Genomic DNA, 21,343 nt, shown 5'->3' with positions numbered 1-21,343 from the left:
CAAATGAGTGAAAGCAACAGAGACGTTGCCATGGAAACTAAGGTTTTCTAACGTGCCTGGCTGCAGTCACACCATGACACCAGTCTGTCAGTAATAACAGTCCCCGATAACCTGGAACAAGTCAAACCATTATTTGTTTTTTTGTTTAATTTGCATTGCCTCACTTTTCTTAAATCTATTGTTTTTTCATTTATAATTGTATTTTATTTTGTGTTAAAAATAAAAATAAAGACATTTAAAAATATATTGTTTTAGGAAATATTTTCTTGTGACCCAGACTCTGCATCCAGTGGCCCCGAAGCAAATTGAGTTTGAGACCCCTGATATAGCATATAGCAGTTAGCATTCCATGACCCACAATGCACTTTTGCCATGACCCTCCCCCGCCAAATTCTTATTGGTTGACGTATGTGTGACGATAGCTGACATTTTCTTCGTCTCTTCCGCGAATCAGATAAATAATATTATTTGATATTTTATGGTAATGTGTTAATAATTTCACACATAAATCGCTCCGCAGTATACGTCGCACCCCCGGCCAAACCATGAAAAAAACTGCGACTTATAGTCCGAAAAATATGGTAGTCCATAAGTACACAACCGTGTACTTCATGTTTAGTGACATGCTAATTCTTATTTTTTACACTGTTTATTTCCAAATTCCATTGTATGTTATACTCCTCTGACACCAACAAATGGCAGTATAAGTGGCCATAAGACCCCAATTCAATAGTGTACACAATTTTGGAAATAAGAGCGAAAAGGTGCTGTCCACGCATGTGGCCACTAAGGCCTTAAGAAGTTTTAATATATAAAAACACAGGCTGGCTAGGCAGGAAAGCCTCTCAATATTTACTTGCCACCGAGTATTAAGTACGTACTGTAGGATATTGCTGTATTTCACATGTTTGTAAATAATGCAGTCTAATCATTTTGCAATATGACATAACCAAACCTTGCTGAACTAAATTGCACGCCCTATCCTTATTGTCATCTTTCAACTTTTTGCCGTCGTTGCTGTGCATTTCTCTATCCTCCAGCGCCGAGGGCAGCCATGTGTCCGGTCAGAGTAACGGTCGAGACCCTCAGGCGCTGGCCAAAGCTGTTCAGATTCACCACGACACCCTGAGGACCATGTACTTCGCCTGAGCTGCAAGACCCTCCCTTGACCATTTCCATCCTCCACACACACACACACACACACACACACACACACACACACACACACACACACACACAAGGCCATTCTAGGATGGCTTGGCAAGTAACCCCCCGCCCCATACACACACACACACACACATGCCTAGTCAATCCGGACCCGACACTGTGCAGAGGGAAGCAGGAAGGAGGCACCCCCACACTGGATTGAGGATGCAAACGCTGCTTTAACAAAAAAAGCAAAGAAAACTCAGCACTAATATGCAATATCAACCGGCCAACTAGTTTATTTCCATCCTATTGGACTCCAGTTTCTTTCACCGCCATTTTCTGCGTTTGTTCATTTAATCCCCGCCCCTAAATATTCCACCAATCTGCTCCCTTACCATCCACAGCACCTCAAGTCAGTTCAAGCAGCAGCACTTTTACATTCTGTCATTTTTTGTTTTGTTTGTTTCGCTTTTTGCGTCTGGTTTGTTTTTAAACGAGGGAGCAGTATAGAAAGGGTCGACTCACATTTTGAAGATTATGATTTCATGGCGTCACTCATTCCTTTTTGTCCCATCTTCTTTCGTCACTTTCCAGGTGTAAAATAACCAGTTCTTTGAGCACACTGCCACCTGCTGGCTACGAGGTATTGCGCCCTCCCTAATGTTGGCAAGCCAGGGGAAAGATGATGCCTTGAAAGGGTGTAACGGACGATATCAGCTGTCACACTTTATATTGTCTGATATATCAATCACAGCCATCTCTTTTTAATTTAAAGTATAACACTGTTTTGTTTTTTTATCCGGGATGTTGTTTTTCTGCTTTTGTTGTCATGTGAAACTTTGAAGATATTCGTATACGGACACATTGTTACCTTTTTAAACGACCATGCGCTATATTTTAGGCTTCGGAGGTGGAGCAAGAGATCTTGTGGGCGTTCTCCACCTGTGCAATAACGGGCTAAAGGAAAGGGAGAGAAAATAATACACATTTCATTCGGAAGTGAGTGGTCTTGTACGGAGTGAGCTTTGCAGACTGTTTGGCACTTTTTGTCGGATTGAGCAGCGTGTGTGTGGTCTTTGTTTTTGCCCAGGCAGTCGGGCACAGGCGGTAAAACAAATGTAGTTTTAATGATGTTCCATATTCTTGACTTGAAGGATTGATATGCTCCTGTGTGGTGTGCGAGTACGTGCTTGTGGTGGTCATGGTCGCTGCGCATCATTCTGGAACTCCTGATCACGGGTTTGCCAATGAGCGCTGATTCCCTCTGAATTCCTACAAGTTGTTTTGGACCTGCTTGCATCAAAGGCCATCAAGGGGGGGGAAAGGGAGTATTTAAGTGCCTGGTGGAATTTAAGCGTTTAACGGTGGGTTTTCACGCCGTGCCGATTCGAGTCGGGTGAAATAATGAAAAGGCATATTCGAACCAGAGAGTTTCACCCAATGCCTCTTATTCTTCTCGACAAGCTGACTTTTCTACACAACTCATGGGAATCCTGACATGGGAGTGTGTGTTTATGGTGTTTGCCTCGTTCACCAGTGTTAGCTGTTAGCCTTGCTTGGACACAGCAGTCAAAAGCAAAGCTGGTCTGTTTTTTTTTTTTCTTTCTTGCTTATCAGTAATAATCACAGCCTGAGTTGCTAACATAGTCCTAGCAGGCCAGGGTCACAGTCTCGGGGTCGGTCCACGTAGCTGGCCCAAAATAAACCGAGATTGGCTTCGGAACAAAGCTGAAGAGTCAAGTGGCTGACTGTTGTTCTCAGTTTCCGCCCCCTAAATCTATCAAGTACGTTTCTGGAATGCGGTCTCCACTCTGCTCATCCATGCTGCTGATAATCTGAAGCTTTTGGGGATGGGTGGGTTGTTCCTTTACAAAGTTAACTGCACTAAAAGAAGCATGTGTTCTGGTTCCGAATACAGGCGTGGTGCTACTACAACCTATTGTAGAATCTGAGACTGAGTTTCTCTTGGGACGGTGTGAGCAGGTTAGGAAAGCTAAGGGCGCTTCCCATTGCCGTGGTTGGCTGCCACTACCTAGGTCTGCGTTTGCTGGCGTCGGAAGGCCCTTAGAACCGTTGTGGATGTCAGACATCCCCCTTTAGTGTGTACCTTGGTGAATGGCACACTAGATTGGTGGATGATTGCCGTAGTGATGGTCCTACGACCCTGGTGGGTGTGGTACAGGCGTCACTAGCTAAGTAGTGTCCGGGCGGGTGTTGGAGTAGCCCTAAAAACGGTACCGTCTGGAAGAAATGTCTGTTCTCTCTTATCGATTGTTGCGTTTGACTACCTTTCGAAGGCTTTTTCCCTCCAGTGTGGAAGCTCGCGGGGATTTGAGCCTTTGGTGTTTTCACTCGTTGTGTCTGAAAGCCTTTATGAAAAACAACAAGCCAGATCAAAAGTATATTTGTACATTTAAAACGATGTAATAATGCACACCAATTATTTTTGCTAACAGTAAAAAAAAAAAGAAAGAAAAAAGATGTAGTCTAAATATTCTTAGTAATACATGTATCGTTGTACGTTATGGTTTGAAGGAAGAAAAAAAGATATTATTATTGCAATAGACTGTTGACTTGTGTCACTGTAAATGGTATAAGTGTACATTCGTGCGAACGGTCGTGGAAACTAGTGACGTGTCTTGATGGTGACTGTCGTACTGTTATTGACGGGAAGGTGGACCGCGAACCGCCACCGAGCAAACTGCTAGCACATGTTGAATGCTCATTTTTGTAGATGTTTATTCAGAGAGCGAGAAACACGACAAAGCTGTAGTGCCGCGGCCCCTGAATGTTCTCTGCTTTTTTTTTTTGTCCACCTGGTGCTGCACGCCTGCTCCTCAGCAGGGATGGTGATCGATCCAACAGACTGGAGATCTTAGACTCATTTAACGTTGAATTAGGTACCATTCCTTTTTGTTTTTCTCCTGGAATTTTACCCCCCGTTTCCATGCTCCAACTGACCTATGGGGGATGTACTTTAAAGGACAACCACGAAGTTTGGTCAGTATGATTTATTTTATTTTTTTTTTGATTCAAGCACGATTGATTCTGTTGGGCTTTGGGAGGTTCTCGTCGATGCGGAATTAATTTTTAACCCACGCTGCCGACATGTTTACAGGCCTCTGGTTGGCACATGCGAGCTAGCAGAGGAACCTGAAAGAAGGCGCCTAGGCCAGTGAAGAGAAGTTGGTTCTTTTGCCAGGTTTTTATAGAAACTTCAAGAAGTCTCCCTTTAAAGTGTATTCCATGGATGTAATATCCACCATGGAAGGTAGTAAACTGGTGCAAGAAGTCCACAGAAAGTGCCTTTCCTCTTGATTCTCCTTTTTTAAGAAAATGTTTTTCTCCCTCTCAATGCGACACTTTCAAAAATCCGATAGTGTCTTGGACCCCTCGGTGTCGTTGACATAGTGGAATGCGTGTAGGGCGGGGATCGGCACTACGCGGCTCGTGAATGTCAACCACAGCACAGCACTTTAGAGACCGTCATTCTCACTCAAGAGACGAGTTGGCTGGTTAAAAGAGCAAGTAAGCTGAGGGCGGACCCCACTATCTTGGCCGCCGTACTCACGGGTGTCAAGGAGTTCTGGATGGTCCCCGTTACGCTGGTGTGTGTACCACGGTCCTCACCAAGCTGATGGCGCCCAGCAGAGCCGTGTATAGCCCACTCGGTTTCAAAGTTGGGACCAAACATGGTGTCCCGTAGTCATGTGAGGGGCTTCCAACCAATCAGAGAGAATATGGTCAGACGATCTATTAAATGACTAGTTTATCAATCAATAAATCAATGTTTATTTATTTAGCCCTAAATCACAACGACATCCTCGGTACAGAGCCCACATAAGGGCAAGGAAAAACTCACACCCAGTTGGACGTAGGTGACAGTGACAAGGATGACTATAAGAAACTTTGGAGAGGACCGCATATGTGGGCAACCCCCCCTTAGGGGACCGAAAGCAATGGATGTCGAGCGGGTCTAACATGATATTGTGAAAGTCCAATCCATAGTGGATCTAACATAACGCTAAGACTCCAGTCCAAAGTGGATCCAATATAGTAGCGAGAGTCCCGTCCATAGTGGAGCCAGCAGGAAACCATCCCAAGCGGAGGCGGATCAGCAGCACAGAGATGTCCCCAACCGATACACAGGCGAGCGGTCCATCCTGGGTCCCGACTCTGGACAGCCAGTACTTCATCCATGGACACCGGACCTGTGTACCCCCCCGACCCAAATCCACAAGGGAGAGGGGGACAGAAGAGAAAGGGGGTCTATTTAAAGGCTACAAATGAGTTTTAAGATGAGAAGTGAATTATATATTTATATAGCGCTTTTTCTCTAGTGACTCAAAGCGCTTTACATAGTGAAACCCAATACCTAAGTTATATTCAAACCAGTGTGGGTGGCACTGGGAGCATGTGGGTAAAGTGTCTTGCCCAAGGACACAACGGCAGTGACTAGGATGGCGGAAGCGGGAATCGAACCTGCAACCCTCAAGTTGCTGGCACGGCCACTCTACCAACCGAGCTAAACCGGTTGGTAAATGCTTCTACTGAGGTGGCATCTCGAACTGTTACCGGGAGGGCATTCCAGAGTACTGGAGCCTGAATGGAAAACGCTCTACAGCCCGCAGACATTTTTTGGGCTCTGAGAATCACTAATAAGCCGGAGTCCTTTGAACGCAGATTCCTTGCCGGGACATATGGTATAATACAATCGGCAAGATAGGATGGAGCTAGACCGTGTAGTATTTTATACGTAAGTAGGAAAACCTTAAAGTCACATCCTAAGTGCACAGGAATCCAGTACAGGTGAGCCAGTATAGGTGTGATATGATCAAACTTTTTGATCATAGTTTAAATCCCCTCAAGTGACTACAGGGGCGCCATGTTCGGTCCCAACTTTGAAACCAGGTTGGCCATACTCTCTCTGTACACGGCTCTGTCGCCCACTGTGTGGAAGGCAAGCACTACCCTGATGGCTTTCGGATAGCCTCCACTACCCTTGAGGGTGTGATACACCCACCACTAGCCTTCCGGGTTTTGGATTGTTCCACTATGCTGATGGGTGTCGAACTCAACACTAGCCTGTTGAGTTTCTGATAGTCCCTGCTATGTTGGTGTGTGTTGGTCCCCACTAACCTGATGGGTGTCTGGTGGCTGCGCCAAGGGACTTCCTCGACTACCTTGGTGGTCGTCCCCCCCCCCAATATCCTTCCGGCACCCACTGCCCAGGTAGTTGTGGGACAGCCACACCTCGCTTGTTGGGGTTTGGATGAAGCCCACCACCCTAGTCATTGTGCGATGGCCTTTATCTAATGACTAGAAGCCGGCCTCTGGCGGGATTGGTGAAGAAAGGCTAAGCTTCCTCACCACGGCTTAAAAAACTACACCAGTTGTGGGCATCTGGAAGTCATGAAGGTGTTGGAAAGGCAGAAAAGGAGCTGAAGGACCAGAACCTGCGTCAGTATTGGAACGGTTCCAGCTAGTGCAATGTCTCGACCCCAAGGGAGGCGGGACCAGGTCCCCTCTTCCTCCCCCGTCTTGAGCCAGTAGGGTGTCGACTGAAAGAGCATCTCTGTGGGTACCTCTTCAGTCCGGGGGGGTGTCAGCTCCTTATTTCTATTTATTTTATTTTTATAGGGGAGTTCTCCAAAAACACTGCACCTCACTTACCTTGGTATGCTGCATCGTTGCGTTATTATACCACATGCTTTTATTATTATGACTACATATAGTGCTCGAGTAATGCCTGATATTCTTATAACTATTTTAGTCTAAAGACATATAACTGTAAAAAAAAAAAATAGAGAGAAAAAAAAAAGCATTTTTGTCTTAACAGTTCTTTGTTTTTTTATTTAGATGTTTTGTTCTTGAGCCGACTTTGTTGTCCTATTTAAATGTGCTGTTGAAATCTATATAAGAAGCCTATATATGCGGAGTATTTGATGGCGTATTTATTGCGTGTCCCCGCCCCCCCTAGTCCTGGCTGGAGTCGGTAGCTCCTCCCCCTTCCATGTTGGCGCCTTATTCTTGCACAACAAAATGAGTGGGAGGACCAGGGCGACCGTGTTCGAGCCCCGTGTTGACGTGTGCTGAACCCCGCTGAGGGCTGGTAGTCAGTCCGCATGGCGGTTGCGTGCCCTGCTCTCATTTCACTACAGCCTTAAGCGTCTTTACACTTCTTGTCCTTGGTCTACCCAGAAGAACGAGTCTGCCTACTTGATGGCATCAGGTTCAAACCAATCAAGTCCACATGGAAAATTACAGAAAGGCCACAGGAAGAAATTTGTTGGTGCGAGTCAGGCTTTAACTTTTGGTTAGCCAATCAAAAAAGGGCATTTTATCGACCCTGAAAGCTCTATTGCAGGGGTCACCAACCTTTTTGAAACCAAGAGCTACTTCTTGGGTACTGATTAATGCCAAGGGCTACCAGTTTGATACACACTTAAATAAATTGCCAGAAATAGCCAATTTGCTCAATTTACCTTTAATAAATAAATCTAAATATATATTAAAAAAGTGGGTATTTCTGTCTGTCACTCCGTCGTACATTTTTTTTCGTTTTTCGTAGGGAATAAATTATGAAAAAAACACTTAATTGAATGGTTTAAAGGAGGTGAAAACTTGAAAAAAAATGAAAATAAAATTTTGAAAGATAGTTTATCTTCAATTTCGACTCTTTAAAATTCAAAATTCAACCGAAAAAAATGAATAGAAAAACTAGCTAATTCGACTCTTTTTGAAAAAATTAAAAAAAAGAATTTATGTAACATCATTAGTAATTTTGCCTGATTAAGATTAATTTTAGAATTTTGATGACATGTTTTAAATAGGTTAAAATCCAATCTGCACTTTGTTAGAATATATAAATAATTGGACCAAGCTATATTTCTATCAGAGACAAATAATTTTTTCTTCCAGATTTTCCAGAACAAACATTTTAAAAGAAATTCAAAAGACTTTGAAATAAGATTTAAATTTGTTTCTACATATTTTCTAGATTTGCCAGCATAAATTTTTTGAATTTTAATCATAATGGTTGAAGAAATATTTCACAAATATTCTTCGTTGAAAAAACAAGCTAAATTGAAGAATTAAATGAAAATGTATGTATTAATCTTTACAATAAAAAATAAATAAAAATTACTTGAACATTGATTTAAATTGTCAGGAAGGAAGAGGAAGGAATTTAAAAGGTAAATGTGTTTAAAAATCCTAAAATCATTTTTAAGGTTGTATTTTTTCTCTAAAATTGTCTTTCTGAAAGTTATAAGAAGCAAAGTAAAAAAAATTAATGAATTTATTTAAACAAGTGAAGACCAAGTCTTTAAAATATTTTCTTGGATTTTCAAATTCTATTTTAGTTTTGTCTCTCTTAGAATTAAAAATGTCGAGCAAAGCGAGACCAGCTTGCTAGTAAATAAATAAAATGTAAAAAATAGAGGCAGCTCACTGGTAAGTGCTGCTATTTGAGCTATTTTTAGAACAGGCCAACAGGCGACTCATCTGGTCCTTACGGGCGACTTGGTGCCCGCGGGCCCCACGTTGGTGACCCCTGCTCTATTGGTTGCCGGGGCGATTATTCACATTAACGGCCGTTAATTGGAAGCAAGTAACTAAATGTGACGACTCATTCCGTGTACAGCAGGGAAGGGATTCATCTGGCCACATTCCCGGTTTAATCATAATAATTTTTGCAATGCAGTCAGCTGAAAATGATGGAAAGTGCCACTCTACATAACAATTGATGCTGTGGCCAAAGTTGGAATTGCTACATAACACAATCATCATTTATAAATACACTTATAAGTCTTTAACTTGGGCACACACACTTATTAGTAGCAGGCATCAGTCAGGGTTTATGACTTGTCAAAAAATTATGTTTTTAAAATAGTAATAGAAAAATTGTATTTATTAAGTAAAACTATTTCATATATTACAATTATAAATGATCATTTTTAAATTATATTTAGGCTGAAAATGATGGCAAGTGCCAAACTTTTTTATTTTTTAATTTAAAAAAATTATTATTAATAATTTAAACTCTACCTAAAAACTATTACATTTATAAATTATTTTTAATTGTTTAATTATATTTATGCAGTCTGCTGAAAATGATGGAAAGTGCCACTCTATGTAACAAACGACTCCATGGTCAAAGTTGGAATTGCCACAAAACACATATTAAGATATTCAACACTCTACTGCCATCTGGCCGCTAAAGTAGATTGCACCCCCCTCCCCCAATTTGTCATGTTTCATGTGTCAGGTAAATCATGACAAAATGAGGGCATATTTACTGCATGTTTCTCTCCCTGGTAATAAAAATAGCAAATATGAAACTCATGAATGCAATTAAGTATAAAAATTGGAACTAATTAATTGAATTGTCTAATATAATCTTAAATAACAACAATTGTGGTTATTCATCACTCATTTCATGACTTTTACTTAAGGACACTTTTATTTATTTGAAGGCACTTAAAATGTGTTAAATACACCAGCAATGTAATATGTGACAAAAAAAAAATGTAATACAAAAATATCATACATGTTGCCTACTAATAATTCCATAAATCATTTCATATATTAATGTTTTAGTATCTTGGTGATTTAATTGGCCTTATAAGTATTTAACTTGGGTACACGCGCACACACTTAACAGTGCAAAAAAATGTTTTTAATAATAAAATACATACCGTAATTACATTTACAAATTATTTGTAATTGTTTAATTATATTTATGCAGTCTGTTGAAAATGATGGAAAGTGCCACTCTACATAACAACGGACGCTGTGGTCGAAGTTGAAAGTGCCACGAAAAACATTTTAAGATATTCAACACTCCACTGCCATCTGGTGGCTAAAGTAGATTGCGCACCCCACAAGTTGTCACGTTTCATGTGTCAGGTAAACCATGACGAATGAGGCCGTAATTACTGCATATTTCTCTCTCTTCAAATTACTTATAAAAAAATGTTAATAAACTAATGAATCCAATTGGGTAAATAAAATTTAAAATTATTTATTAAATTGTCCAATAATTAAGTTAAATAACATTGAATGTGGTTATTAATACTTATTTTCCAAAGAACTACTTTCAATGACCATTTTTATTTATTTAAGGAAATTGTAATCCATTTTAAGGCACTTAAAATAGTTAAATACTCCAGTAATGTAATAGAGATATATTTTGTAATTTAACTAAATAATGAATAATTTCATAATTCATTTTGTTAATACTTAGTATTTTAGTGATTTAATTGCCTTTATAGTTATTTCACTTGGACACACACCAAACAGTACTATGTATCATTTAGGTTTTAGGATTTATAAAAATGCCTTTGCAAAAACAACAAGTAAATACAAATTGCAATTTTTTAAAATACATTTTAAGTAGTTTTTTTCAAATTTATTAATGAGTAAAAGTTCCACCTCTACACTTTTAAATTGATACATTCTTTACGAATTTTAAATTATATATGTATGTATGTATGTATACATACATACATATGTGTATATATATACATATGTAAACATGTATATATGTATATATATATATATATATGTGTGTGTGTATGTATGTAGATATATATATATATGTATGTATGTGTATATATATATATATATATATATATATGCTGAAAATAATGGAAAGCGGCACTCTACATAACACCCGATGCTGTGCCATAGCTGAAATTGACACAAAACACATTTTAATATATTCAGCTCTCTACTGCCCTCTGGCAGGCTAAAGTGTATAGCGCACTCCCCAATTTGTCACGTTTCTTGTGTCAGGTAAACCGCAACGAATGGGGCCATGTGAATCCTTTTCCTGCTGTAATAATTTCTTTCTACTTTGCAAACCAAGGAAAGACGTGGCTCTCTGCCCACATGTTGATGAACGTACACAATAAGTGTGTTTCAGTCAGTTGTAGAAGACCACTAACACTTCTATTGTCCCAGCGATCATTGCCCATCGACAACAATATTGTCATTTTAAGACCAAATGAAGCATTGAAGTAATTATATCATTAACCAAAATGGGACTTCAATAAATATTGAACATCTTCAAGTGTTTGTTTTTGTGGTCCCTTTTTTTGTTGCCGTTGCCATCAACGTGGGCAGACTGGTTCGTGATTCTCATGCGGGTTGAAGCCCAAATAAGTTTGGTCCCGCCTCCGCCCGCAGAGATGACAATTGTGAAGGACTGACAAGAGGGTTGACTTCATGTCGAAGGCGTTATGGAGGACTTGTTGTACTGTTGCTGTTGGTTGCTCCACACTTCTTCTACGTACTGCAGGGGTCAGCAACCTTTTTGAAAGCAAGAGCTACTTCTTGGGTACTGATTAATGCCAAGGGCTACCAGTTTGATACACACTTAAATAAATTGCCAGAAATACCCAATTTGCTCAATTTGTCTTAAATAAATAAATCTATATATATATAAAAATGGGTATTTCTGTCTGTCATTCCGTCGTACTTTTTTTTTTCCTTTTACGGAAGGTTTTTTTGTAGAGAATAAATGATGAAAAAACACTTAATTAAACGGTTTAAAAGAGGAGAAAACAGGAAAAAAATGAAAATAAAATTTTTAAACATAGTTTATCTTTAATTTCGACACTTTAAAATTCAACCGAAAAAAACAAGAGAAAAGCTAGCTAATTTGAATTTTTTTGAAAAAAATGTGAAAATAATTTATGGAACATCATTAGAAATTTTTCCTGAATAAGATAAATTTTAGAATTTTAATAACATGTTTTAAATAGGTTAAAATCCAATCTGCACTTTGTTAGAATATATAACAAATTGGACCAAGCTATATTTCCAACAAAGACAAATCATTTTTTCGTCTAGATTTTCCAGAACAAAATTTTTAAAAGAAATTCAAAAGACTTTGAAGTAAGATTTAAATTTGATTCTACAGATTTTCTAGATTTGTCAGAATATTTTTATTTTTATTTTAATCATAATAAGTTTGAAGAAAAAATTCACGAATATTCTTGCTCGAAAAAACAAGCTAAAACGAAAAATTTTATTAAAATATATTTATTATTCCTTACTATAAAAAAAGAATACATTTACTTGAACATTGATTTAAATTGTCAGGAAAGAAGAGGAAGGAATTTAAAAGGTAAAAAGGTATATGTGTTTAAAAATCCTAAAACCATTTTTAAGGTTGTATTTTTTCTCTAAAATTGTCTTTCTGAAAGTTATAAGAAGCAAAGTTAAAACATAAAAAAAATAATTTATTTAAACAAGTGAAGACCAAGTCTTTAAAATATTTGAGTTTTGTCCCTCTTTGAATTAAAAATGTCCAGCAAAGCGAGACCAGCTTGCTAGTAAATAAATACAATTTAAAAAATAGAGGCAGCTCACTGGTAAGTGCTGCTATTTGAGCTATTTTTAGGACAGGCCAGCGGGCGACTCATCTGGTCCTTACGGGCGACCTGGTGCCCGCGGGCACCGTGTTGGTGACCCCTGCTGTACTGTATGCTCGCTGTCAGCCGCTCCACACCAAAGTTTCCAACCTGGTGGATGGAGCTTGCACTACGCCAAATGCAGCTACTGCCATCTTGTATACTTGATGAGGAAAAACCCATAAGGAGGTTGCCTACAGCCGCGTCCTTTGACACTAATGTTTTCGAGAGCCAGTCCTTCATGCTTTTGTTGAATCCAGCCAAGAAGTAGAAGGTTTGTCTACCTGTGCCTGTGTTGCATACTTGCCAACCCTCCCGGATTTTACGGGAGACTCCCGAAATTCAGCGCCTCTCCCGAAAACCTCCCGGGACAAATTTTCTCCCCAAAGTCTCCCAAAATTCAGGCGGAGCTGGAGGGGGCGTTGCCTGTTTTCACATCCGCTTTCCCACAATATAAACAGAGTGCCTGCCCAATGACGTTATAACTGCAGAATCAGCGAGGGCGAATTCTTGGTTTCTTATGTGGGTTTATTGTTAGGCAGTCTCATTAACGTCCCCCCAGCGCGGTAACAACACACAACAACAGCAGTCATGTTTTCATCTACCGTAAAGCAGTTTGTCTGCCGTAAACAGCAATGTTGTGACACTCTTAAACAGGACAATACTGCCATCTACTGTACATGCATATGGCTAGAAAAACAAGGATGGACAATTCAACCCTTAAAACTCAATGAGTAGATGACTGTTATGTGTGTGTAAATGTGTAAATAAATGAACACTTAAATTCAAATATTTATTTTATTTATATATATACACACACACACACATATATATATATATACAGTATATGAAATACTTCACTTGGTGAATCTATCTGTAAATATACTCCTCCCCTCTTAACCACGCCCCCCCACCTCCCAAAATTGGAGGTCCCAAAGTTGGCAAGTATGCTGTGTTGTGAAACATCACTTTTATTATTATTATTATTATTATTATTAACACATTTTATTTGGTCAATCTCGTCCCAAAGCCCCCTACTTCCCAGTTTTAATTCGGTCTTCTCCACCCCAGCAGCATTCCGACGACGACTTAGAACCAAATATTGCAAAAAGAGATTATCCGCCTGACGCCTGTCCGTCGCCATGGAAACGCTGATTGTTCCACACTCTTGTAAGCGTTTGCTTTTTGCAAGGTAGCATTTCACGTCCCTCACAGCTAATGAGGTGACCCCAAACCCCCCGACCCCCGCGTTATTCATGTCTGCCTTTGTTTTGTCTTTTTGTAACTTTTGTTGTTGTTTTTAGCCTTGCTTTTGCTTCTGTTTGAAGTGTATGTTTGACTAATACTTGCAATAAAATGCTTTGCTTTAACGTACTTCTTTGTCACTAAAACATCAACTAGAAAAAAAAACACACCTTTTTGGAATTCCACCAACATTGTATTCTCAAAAGGTCTGCTTTACTTTTATTTAGCTTTTTTTTATTTTTTCCAATTAGAGGCTGGTGTTGACAGAAGGGAAAAGTGTGATGATAACCATAGAACTGACTCAACATGACGTGGACATGAGACAAAATAATTTGCGCAATTTTGGAATTCGACCAAAATGTTATTCTCAGAAGGTCTCTGTTTTACTTTTTCTTGAGCTTTTTTTTTTCTCACAGAAAGGTGCTGGTGTTGACAGAATAGAAAAGTGTGATGATAACCATAGAACTAACGCAATGTGACGTGGACATGAGACAAAATATTTTATCTTAGCGAGAAGTTGCGCAATTTTGGAATTCGACCAACATTTTACTTTTTCTTTGGCTTTTTTTAATTTTTTTTAAAGAAAGGTGCTGGTGTTGACAAAAGGGAAAAGTGTGATGATAACCATAGAACTGACTCAACGTGACGTGGACATGAGACAAAATAATTTGCGCAATTTTGGAATTTGACCAACATTTTACTTTTTCTTTAGCTTTTTTTTTTCTCACAGAAAGGTGCTGATGTTGACAGAATAGAAAAGTGTGATGATAACCATAGAACTGACTCAACATGACGTGGACATGAGACAAAATAATTTGCGCAATTTTGGAATTCGACCAACAGTTTATTCTCAGGTCTGTTTTGCTTTTTCTTTAGCTTTTCTTTTTTATTTTTACAGAAAGGTGCTGGTGTTGACAGAATAGAAAAGTGTGATGATAACCATAGAACTGACTCAACATGACGTGGACATGAGACAAAATACTTTGCGCAACTTTGGAATTTGACCAACATTTTATTCTCAGAAGGTCTCTGTTTTACTTGTTCTTTAGCTTTTTTATTTTTTTTTTTTATTTTACAGAAAGGTACTAGTGTTGACAGAATAGAAAAGTGTGATGATAACCATAGAACTGACTCAACATGACGTGGACATGAGACAAAATAATTTGCGCAATTTTGGAATTCGACCAACATTTTATTCTCAGAAGGTCTCTTTTGATTTTCTTGAGGTTTTTTAAAAATTTTATTTTTATTTTTTTTTCAGATAGGAGTTGACAGAAGGGAAAAGTGTGATGATAACCATAGAACTGACTCAACATCACGTGGACATAGGAGACAAAATATTTTATCTCAACGAAAAGTCGCGCAATTTTGGAATTTGACCAACATTTTATGCACAGAAAGCCTCTTTTACTTTTTATTTTGATGCCGACACAGAAAAGTATTAGTGTTGACAGAATAGAAAAGTGTGATGATAACCATAGAACTGACTCAACGTGACGTGGACATGAGACAAAATAATTTGCGCAATTTTGGAATTCAACCAACATTTCATCCTCTGAAGGTCTCTCTTTTACTTTTTCTTTAGCTTTTTAATTATTATTTTTCTCACAGAAAGGTGCTGGTGTTGACAGAATAGAAAAGTGTGATGATAACCATAGAACTGACTCAACATGACGTGGACATGAGACAAAATAATTTGCGCAATTTTGGAATTTGACCAACATTTTATTGTCAGGTCTGTTTTACTTTTTCTTTAGCTTAAAAAAAAACAAAACATTTTTCTCACAGAAAGGTGCTGATGTTGACAGAATAGAAAAGTGTGATGATAACCATAGAACTGACTCAACATGACGTGGACATGAGACAAAATAATTTGATCCATAATGGATCCAACACAGTCGCGAGAGTATAGATTGAACTTTCACAGTATCATGTTAGACCCGCTCGACATCCATTGCTTTCCTCCTCTCCAAGGTTCTCATAGTCATCATTGTCACCGATGTCCCACTGGGTGAGTTTTCCTTGCCCTTATGTGGGCCTACCGAGGATGTCGTAGTGGTTTGTGCAGCCCTTTGAGACATTAGTGATTTAGGGCTATATAAGTTCAATCTATAATGGATCCAACACAGTCGCGAGAGTCCAGCATTTCCGTTTTTTTTTTTTCTTTATTATTATTATTATTTTTCCTCACAGAAAGTGTGATGATAACCATAGAACTGACTCAACATGACGTGGACATGAGACAAAATAATTTGCGCAATTTTGGAATTCAACTAACATTTTATTCTCAGAAGGTCTCTGTTTTACTTGTTCTTTAGCTTTTTTTTTTTAAATTTCTTTTACAGAAAGGTACTAGTTTTGACAGAAAGGAAAAGTGTGATGATAACCATAGAACTGACTCAACATGACGTGGACATGAGACAAAATAATTTGCGCAATTTTGGAATTCGACCAACATTTTATTCTCGAAAGGTCTCTGTTTTACTTGTTCTTTAGCTTTTTTTTTTCTTTTACAGAAAGGTGCTGGTGTTGACAGAATAGAAAAGTGCGATGATAACCATAGAACTGACTCAACATGACGTGGACATGAGACAAAATAATTTGCGCAATTTTGGAATTCGACCAACATTTTATTCTCAGAAGGTCTCTGTTTTACTTGTTCTTTAGCTTTTTTTTTTTTTTTTTTCTTTTACAGAAAGGTACTAGTGTTGACAGAAGGGAAAAGTGTGATGATAACCATAGAACTAACGCAATGTGACGTGGACATGAGACAAAATATTTTATCTCAGCGAAAAGTTGTGCAATTTTGGAATTTGACCAACATTTTACTTTTTCTTTGGCTTTTTTAAAAAAAATTTTAAAGAAAGGTGCTTGTGTTGACAGAATAGAAAAGTGTGATGATAACCATAGAACTGACTCAACATGACGTGGACATGAGACAAAATAATTTGCGCAATTTTGGAATTCAACCAACATTTTATTCTCAGACGGTCTCTGTTTTACTTTTTCTTTGGCTTTTTTTTTTTTTTTTTTTTAATTTCTTTTACAGAAAGGTATTAGTGTTGACAGAAGGGAAAAGTGTGATGATAACCATAGAACTGACTCAACATGACGTGGACATGAGACAAAATATTTTATCTCAATGAAAAGTCGCGCAATTTTGGAATTTGACCAATATTTTATGCACAGAAAGCCTCTTTTACTTTTTATTTTGGTGCCGACACAGAAAGGTATTTGTGTTGACAGAATAGAAAAGTGTGATGATAACCATAGAACTAACACAATGTGACCTGGACATAGGACACAAAATATATCATCTCATGGACAAAGGCGACATTTCTCAAAAAAATGTTGACAGAAAATGCACCAGCTTGATGATTATTGACTATGCCTCCTACGTGCTAAGGGGTTAGCATTAGCGACTTTACATGGCGATTTTGCACACCTTCCTGACTCCAGCAAACTGCTGCTGGTCTTCATCAGCACAAGACCGGAAAGAGAGACCGGCCTCCCCAGCACAGAGTAAATGTGGCTGATGGCTTTTAGGAAAAGACGGACTTCGGAGTTGGAATTTATTGCGCACCACAAGTCTTTGTCCGGGCTGCTCAGTACAAGATGGCTGAATGAACACTAAGAGTGGAGGGAAGAATGGAATGTCTTTGGGACGAGACTCACGTCCCAGTTACTCCTGATCAAAGCTGGTGGTGAGTACACAAACTATTTGGAAGTTATGACTTACAAACCCTGTTTCCATATGAGTTGGGAAATTGTTTTAGATGTAAATATAAACGGAATACAATGATTTGCAAATCCTTTTCAACCCATATTCAGTTGAATATGCTACAAAGACAACATATTTGATGTTCAAACTCATAAACTTAATTTTCTTTTGCTAATAATAAATAACTTAGAATTTCATGGCTGCAACACGTGCCAAAGTAGTTGGGAAAGGGCATGTTCACCACTGTGTTACATCACCTTTTCTTTTAACAACACTCAATAAACGTTTGGGAACTGAGGAAACTAATTGTTGAAGCTTTGAAAGTGGAATTCTTTCCCATTCATGTTTTATGTAGAGCTTCAGTCGTTCAACAGTCCGGGGTGTTTACGCTTCATAATGCGCCACACATTTTCCATGGGAGACAGGCGGCCCAGGAAAGTACCCGCACTCTTTTTTTTACGAAGCCACACTGTTATAACACTTGTCTTGCTGAAATAAGCAGGGGCGTCCATGATAACGTTGCTTGGATGACAACATATGTTGCTCCAAAACCTGTATGGACCATTCAGCATTAATGGTACCTTCACAGATGTGTAAGTTACCCATGCCGTGGGCACTAATACACCCCCATACCATCACAGATGCTGGCTTTTGAACTTTGCGCCTATAACAATCTGAATGGTTATTTTCCTCTTTGTTCCGGAGGACACCACGTTCACAGTTTCCAAATATAATTTGAAATGTGGACTCGTCAGACCACAGAACACTTGTCCGCTTTGCATCAGTCCATCTTATATGAGCTCGGGCCCAGCGAAGCCAGCGCCTTTTCTGGGTGTTGTTGATATATGGCTATGGCTTTGTATAGAACAGTTTTAACTTGCACTTACAGATGTAGCGACCGACTGTAGTTACTGACAGTTGTTTTATGAAGTGTTCCTGAGCCCATGTTGTTGTGATCCGAGGGTCGGCTCATCACCATATTGTTATATTTGTTCCATTTTTATATCACTCATGCTTAGTTCCTGTTTTGTTCGTTTCCATGGTCACTCATTAGTTTCAGCTGCTACTTTCTTTTCCAGCACACCTGTCTTTACTAATCACCACCAGTTTATAAGCCAGCGTTTTCTGTTCACTCATTGTTGGATCTTAGTTTGTTCACATACATCTGTTTATGACTTGTCTCTCACTATCGATTTCGCTAGCTCTCACGCTAAGCTTTATTTTATTTCCTAGCTTTCACGCTAGTTGTTTTGTGTTTCCTTTTGCGTGCCTTTGTGCCAAATGTTTGTGTTTCGGTTAGTTTGACCTAGCTTTCCATGCTAGCGCTTTTATTTGCATCAGTGTTTTTGTTCATTGCTCCTTTTGTTTAATAAATCCCTTAGTTCTTACCTTTTTGCTGTGTTCTTGCTGACGCATCCACGGAGGACCGAATCCGGCATTACAATGCCACACAAGCGTGACACATGTGGTGATATCCTTTACACGCTGATGTCGGGTTTTGATGCAGTACCGCCTGAGGGATCAAAGGTCCGTAATATCATGGCTTACGTGCAGTGATTTCTCCAGATTCTCCGAACCTTTTGATGATTTTACGGACCGTAGATGGTAAAATCCCTAAATTCCTTGCAATAGCTCGTTGAGAAATGTTGTTCTAAAACTGTTCGACAATTTGCTTACAAATTGGTGACCCTCGCTCCATCCTTGTTTGTGAATTACTTAGCATTTCATGGAAGCTGCTTTTATACCCAATCATGGCACCCACCTGTTCCCAATTAGCCTGCACACCTGTGGGATGTTCCAAATAAGTGTTTGATGAGCATTCCTCAACTCTATCAGTATTTATTACCACCTTTCCCAACTTATTTGTCACGTGTTGCTGGCATCAAATTCTAAAGTTAATGATTATTTGCAAACACATTTTTTTTTTATGAGTTTGAACATCAAATATGTTGTCTTTGTAGTATATTCAACTGAATATGGGTTGAAAAGGATTTGCAAATCATTGTATTCTGTTTGTATTTACATCTAACACAATTTCCCAACTCATATGGAAACAGGGTTTGTACATCCAGGGAGTGACTTCTTTTTAATCTTATAGGACAGTTTAAAATATTTTTTCCTTATTTATTTTCAATCGATTCTGGTTGAAATGATGAATGTTTATAGAGACTTTAAACGTCAAAAATTATGCTTGTCACATATTTTCTTACAATATGTGACAAGCATGACTTGACAAAAAGAGTACTCAAAAGCATTTTTGTGCCTTTTTTTTCTTTATTCTTCAGAGTTTTGAGGAGCAATTAAAAAAAATATTGTTTTCTTAAATATTTGATTGTATTATTATACAGTTGTATTCAACGTGGTGCAGTACCGAGTCTCACCCAGCAGAGGGCAGTGTGCCAGGCATCAGTCGGGGTTTATGACTTGTTAAAAATAAATATCCATCCATTTATTTTCCTACCGCTTGTCCCTTTCAGGGTCGCGGGGGGTGCTGGAGCCTATCTCATCTGCAATCGGGCGGAAGGCGGTGTACACCCTGGACAAGTCGCCAACTCAACATCGCAGGGCCAACACAGATAGACAACATTCACACACTAGGACCCATTTAGTGTTGCCAATCAACCTTCCATCCATCCATTTCCTGCCGCTTATTCCCTTTTGGGGTCGCGGGGGGCGCTGGCGCCTATCTCAGCTACAATCGGGCGGAAGGCGGGGTACACCCTGGACAAGTCGCCACCTCATCGCAGGGCCAACACAGATAGACAGACAACATTCACACTCACATTCACACACTAGGGACAATTTAGTGTTGCCAATCAACCTATCCCATGTTTTTAAATAATAAAATAAAAATCGTATTTATTATAAAATCTATTCTGGTTGAAATTACGAATGTTTTTAGACACTTTAAACGGCAAAAATGACTATTTTCTTACAATATGTGACAAGCATGACTTGACAAAAAGAGTACTCAAAAGTATTTTTGGGACTTTTTTTCTTTATTTTTCAGAGTTTTGATTAGCAATACAATTTTTTTTTTTTTTCTTAAGTATTTGCATGTATTTATTATTCAGTTGTATTCAACGTGGTGCAGTGCCAAGTATCGACAAGCAGGGGGCAGTGTGCCTGGCATCAGTCAGGGTTTATGACTTGTTAAAAATAAATATCCATCCATCCATCCATCCATTTTTCTACCACTTGTCCCTTTCAGGGTCGCGGGGGGCGCTGGAGCCTATCTCAGCTGCAATCGGACGGAAGGCGGCGTACACCCTGGACAAGTCGCCACCTCATCATCACAGGGCCAACACAGATAGACAACATTCACACACTAGGACCCATTTAGTGTTGCCAATCAACCTTCCATCCATCCATTTTCTACCGCTTATTCCCTTTTGGGGTAGCGGGGGGCGCTGGCGCCTATCTCAGCTACAATCGGGCAGAAGGCGGGGTACACCCTGGACAAGTCGCCACCTCATCATCACAGGGCCAACACAGATAGACAACATTCACACACTAGGACCCATTTAGTGTTGCCAATCAACCTTCCATCCATCCATTTTCTACCGCTTATTCCCTTTTGGGGTCGGCGGGGGCGCTGGCGCCTATCTCAGCTACAATCGGGCGGAAGGCGGGGTACACCCTGGACAAGTCTCCACCTCATCGCAGGGCCAACACAGATAGACAGACAACATTCACACTCACATTCACACACTAGGGCCAATTTAGTGTTGTCAATCAACCTATCCCATGTTTTTAAATAATAAAACAAAAATCGTATTTATTATGAAATCTATTCTGGTTGAAATTA

At 39.2% G+C, this 21,343-nt stretch overlaps 1 protein-coding gene across 6 annotated transcripts in view; it reads left to right on the top strand.

Moving 5' to 3' along the window:
- ago3a (argonaute RISC catalytic component 3a) overlaps positions 1–13,939 on the top strand; it is an 86,966-nt gene extending 73,027 nt beyond the window's left edge. For all 6 annotated transcript variants that reach the window (XM_061915161.1, XM_061915160.1, XM_061915159.1 and 3 more), the window contains one exon: positions 1,041–13,939. In XM_061915161.1, the coding sequence (XP_061771145.1) occupies positions 1,041–1,149 (109 nt within the window). In that variant the 3' untranslated portion in view covers positions 1,150–13,939. The remainder of the gene's footprint in view (positions 1–1,040) is intronic.
- Positions 13,940–21,343: the final 7,404 nt, after the last annotated feature.

The sequence above is a fragment of the Nerophis ophidion genome, linkage group LG11 (assembly GCF_033978795.1).
Source record: "Nerophis ophidion isolate RoL-2023_Sa linkage group LG11, RoL_Noph_v1.0, whole genome shotgun sequence".
NCBI lineage: Eukaryota > Metazoa > Chordata > Actinopteri > Syngnathiformes > Syngnathidae > Nerophis > Nerophis ophidion.
Note: the sequence above shows the minus strand (reverse complement) of the source record. Positions and strands in the feature narration are given on the sequence as shown.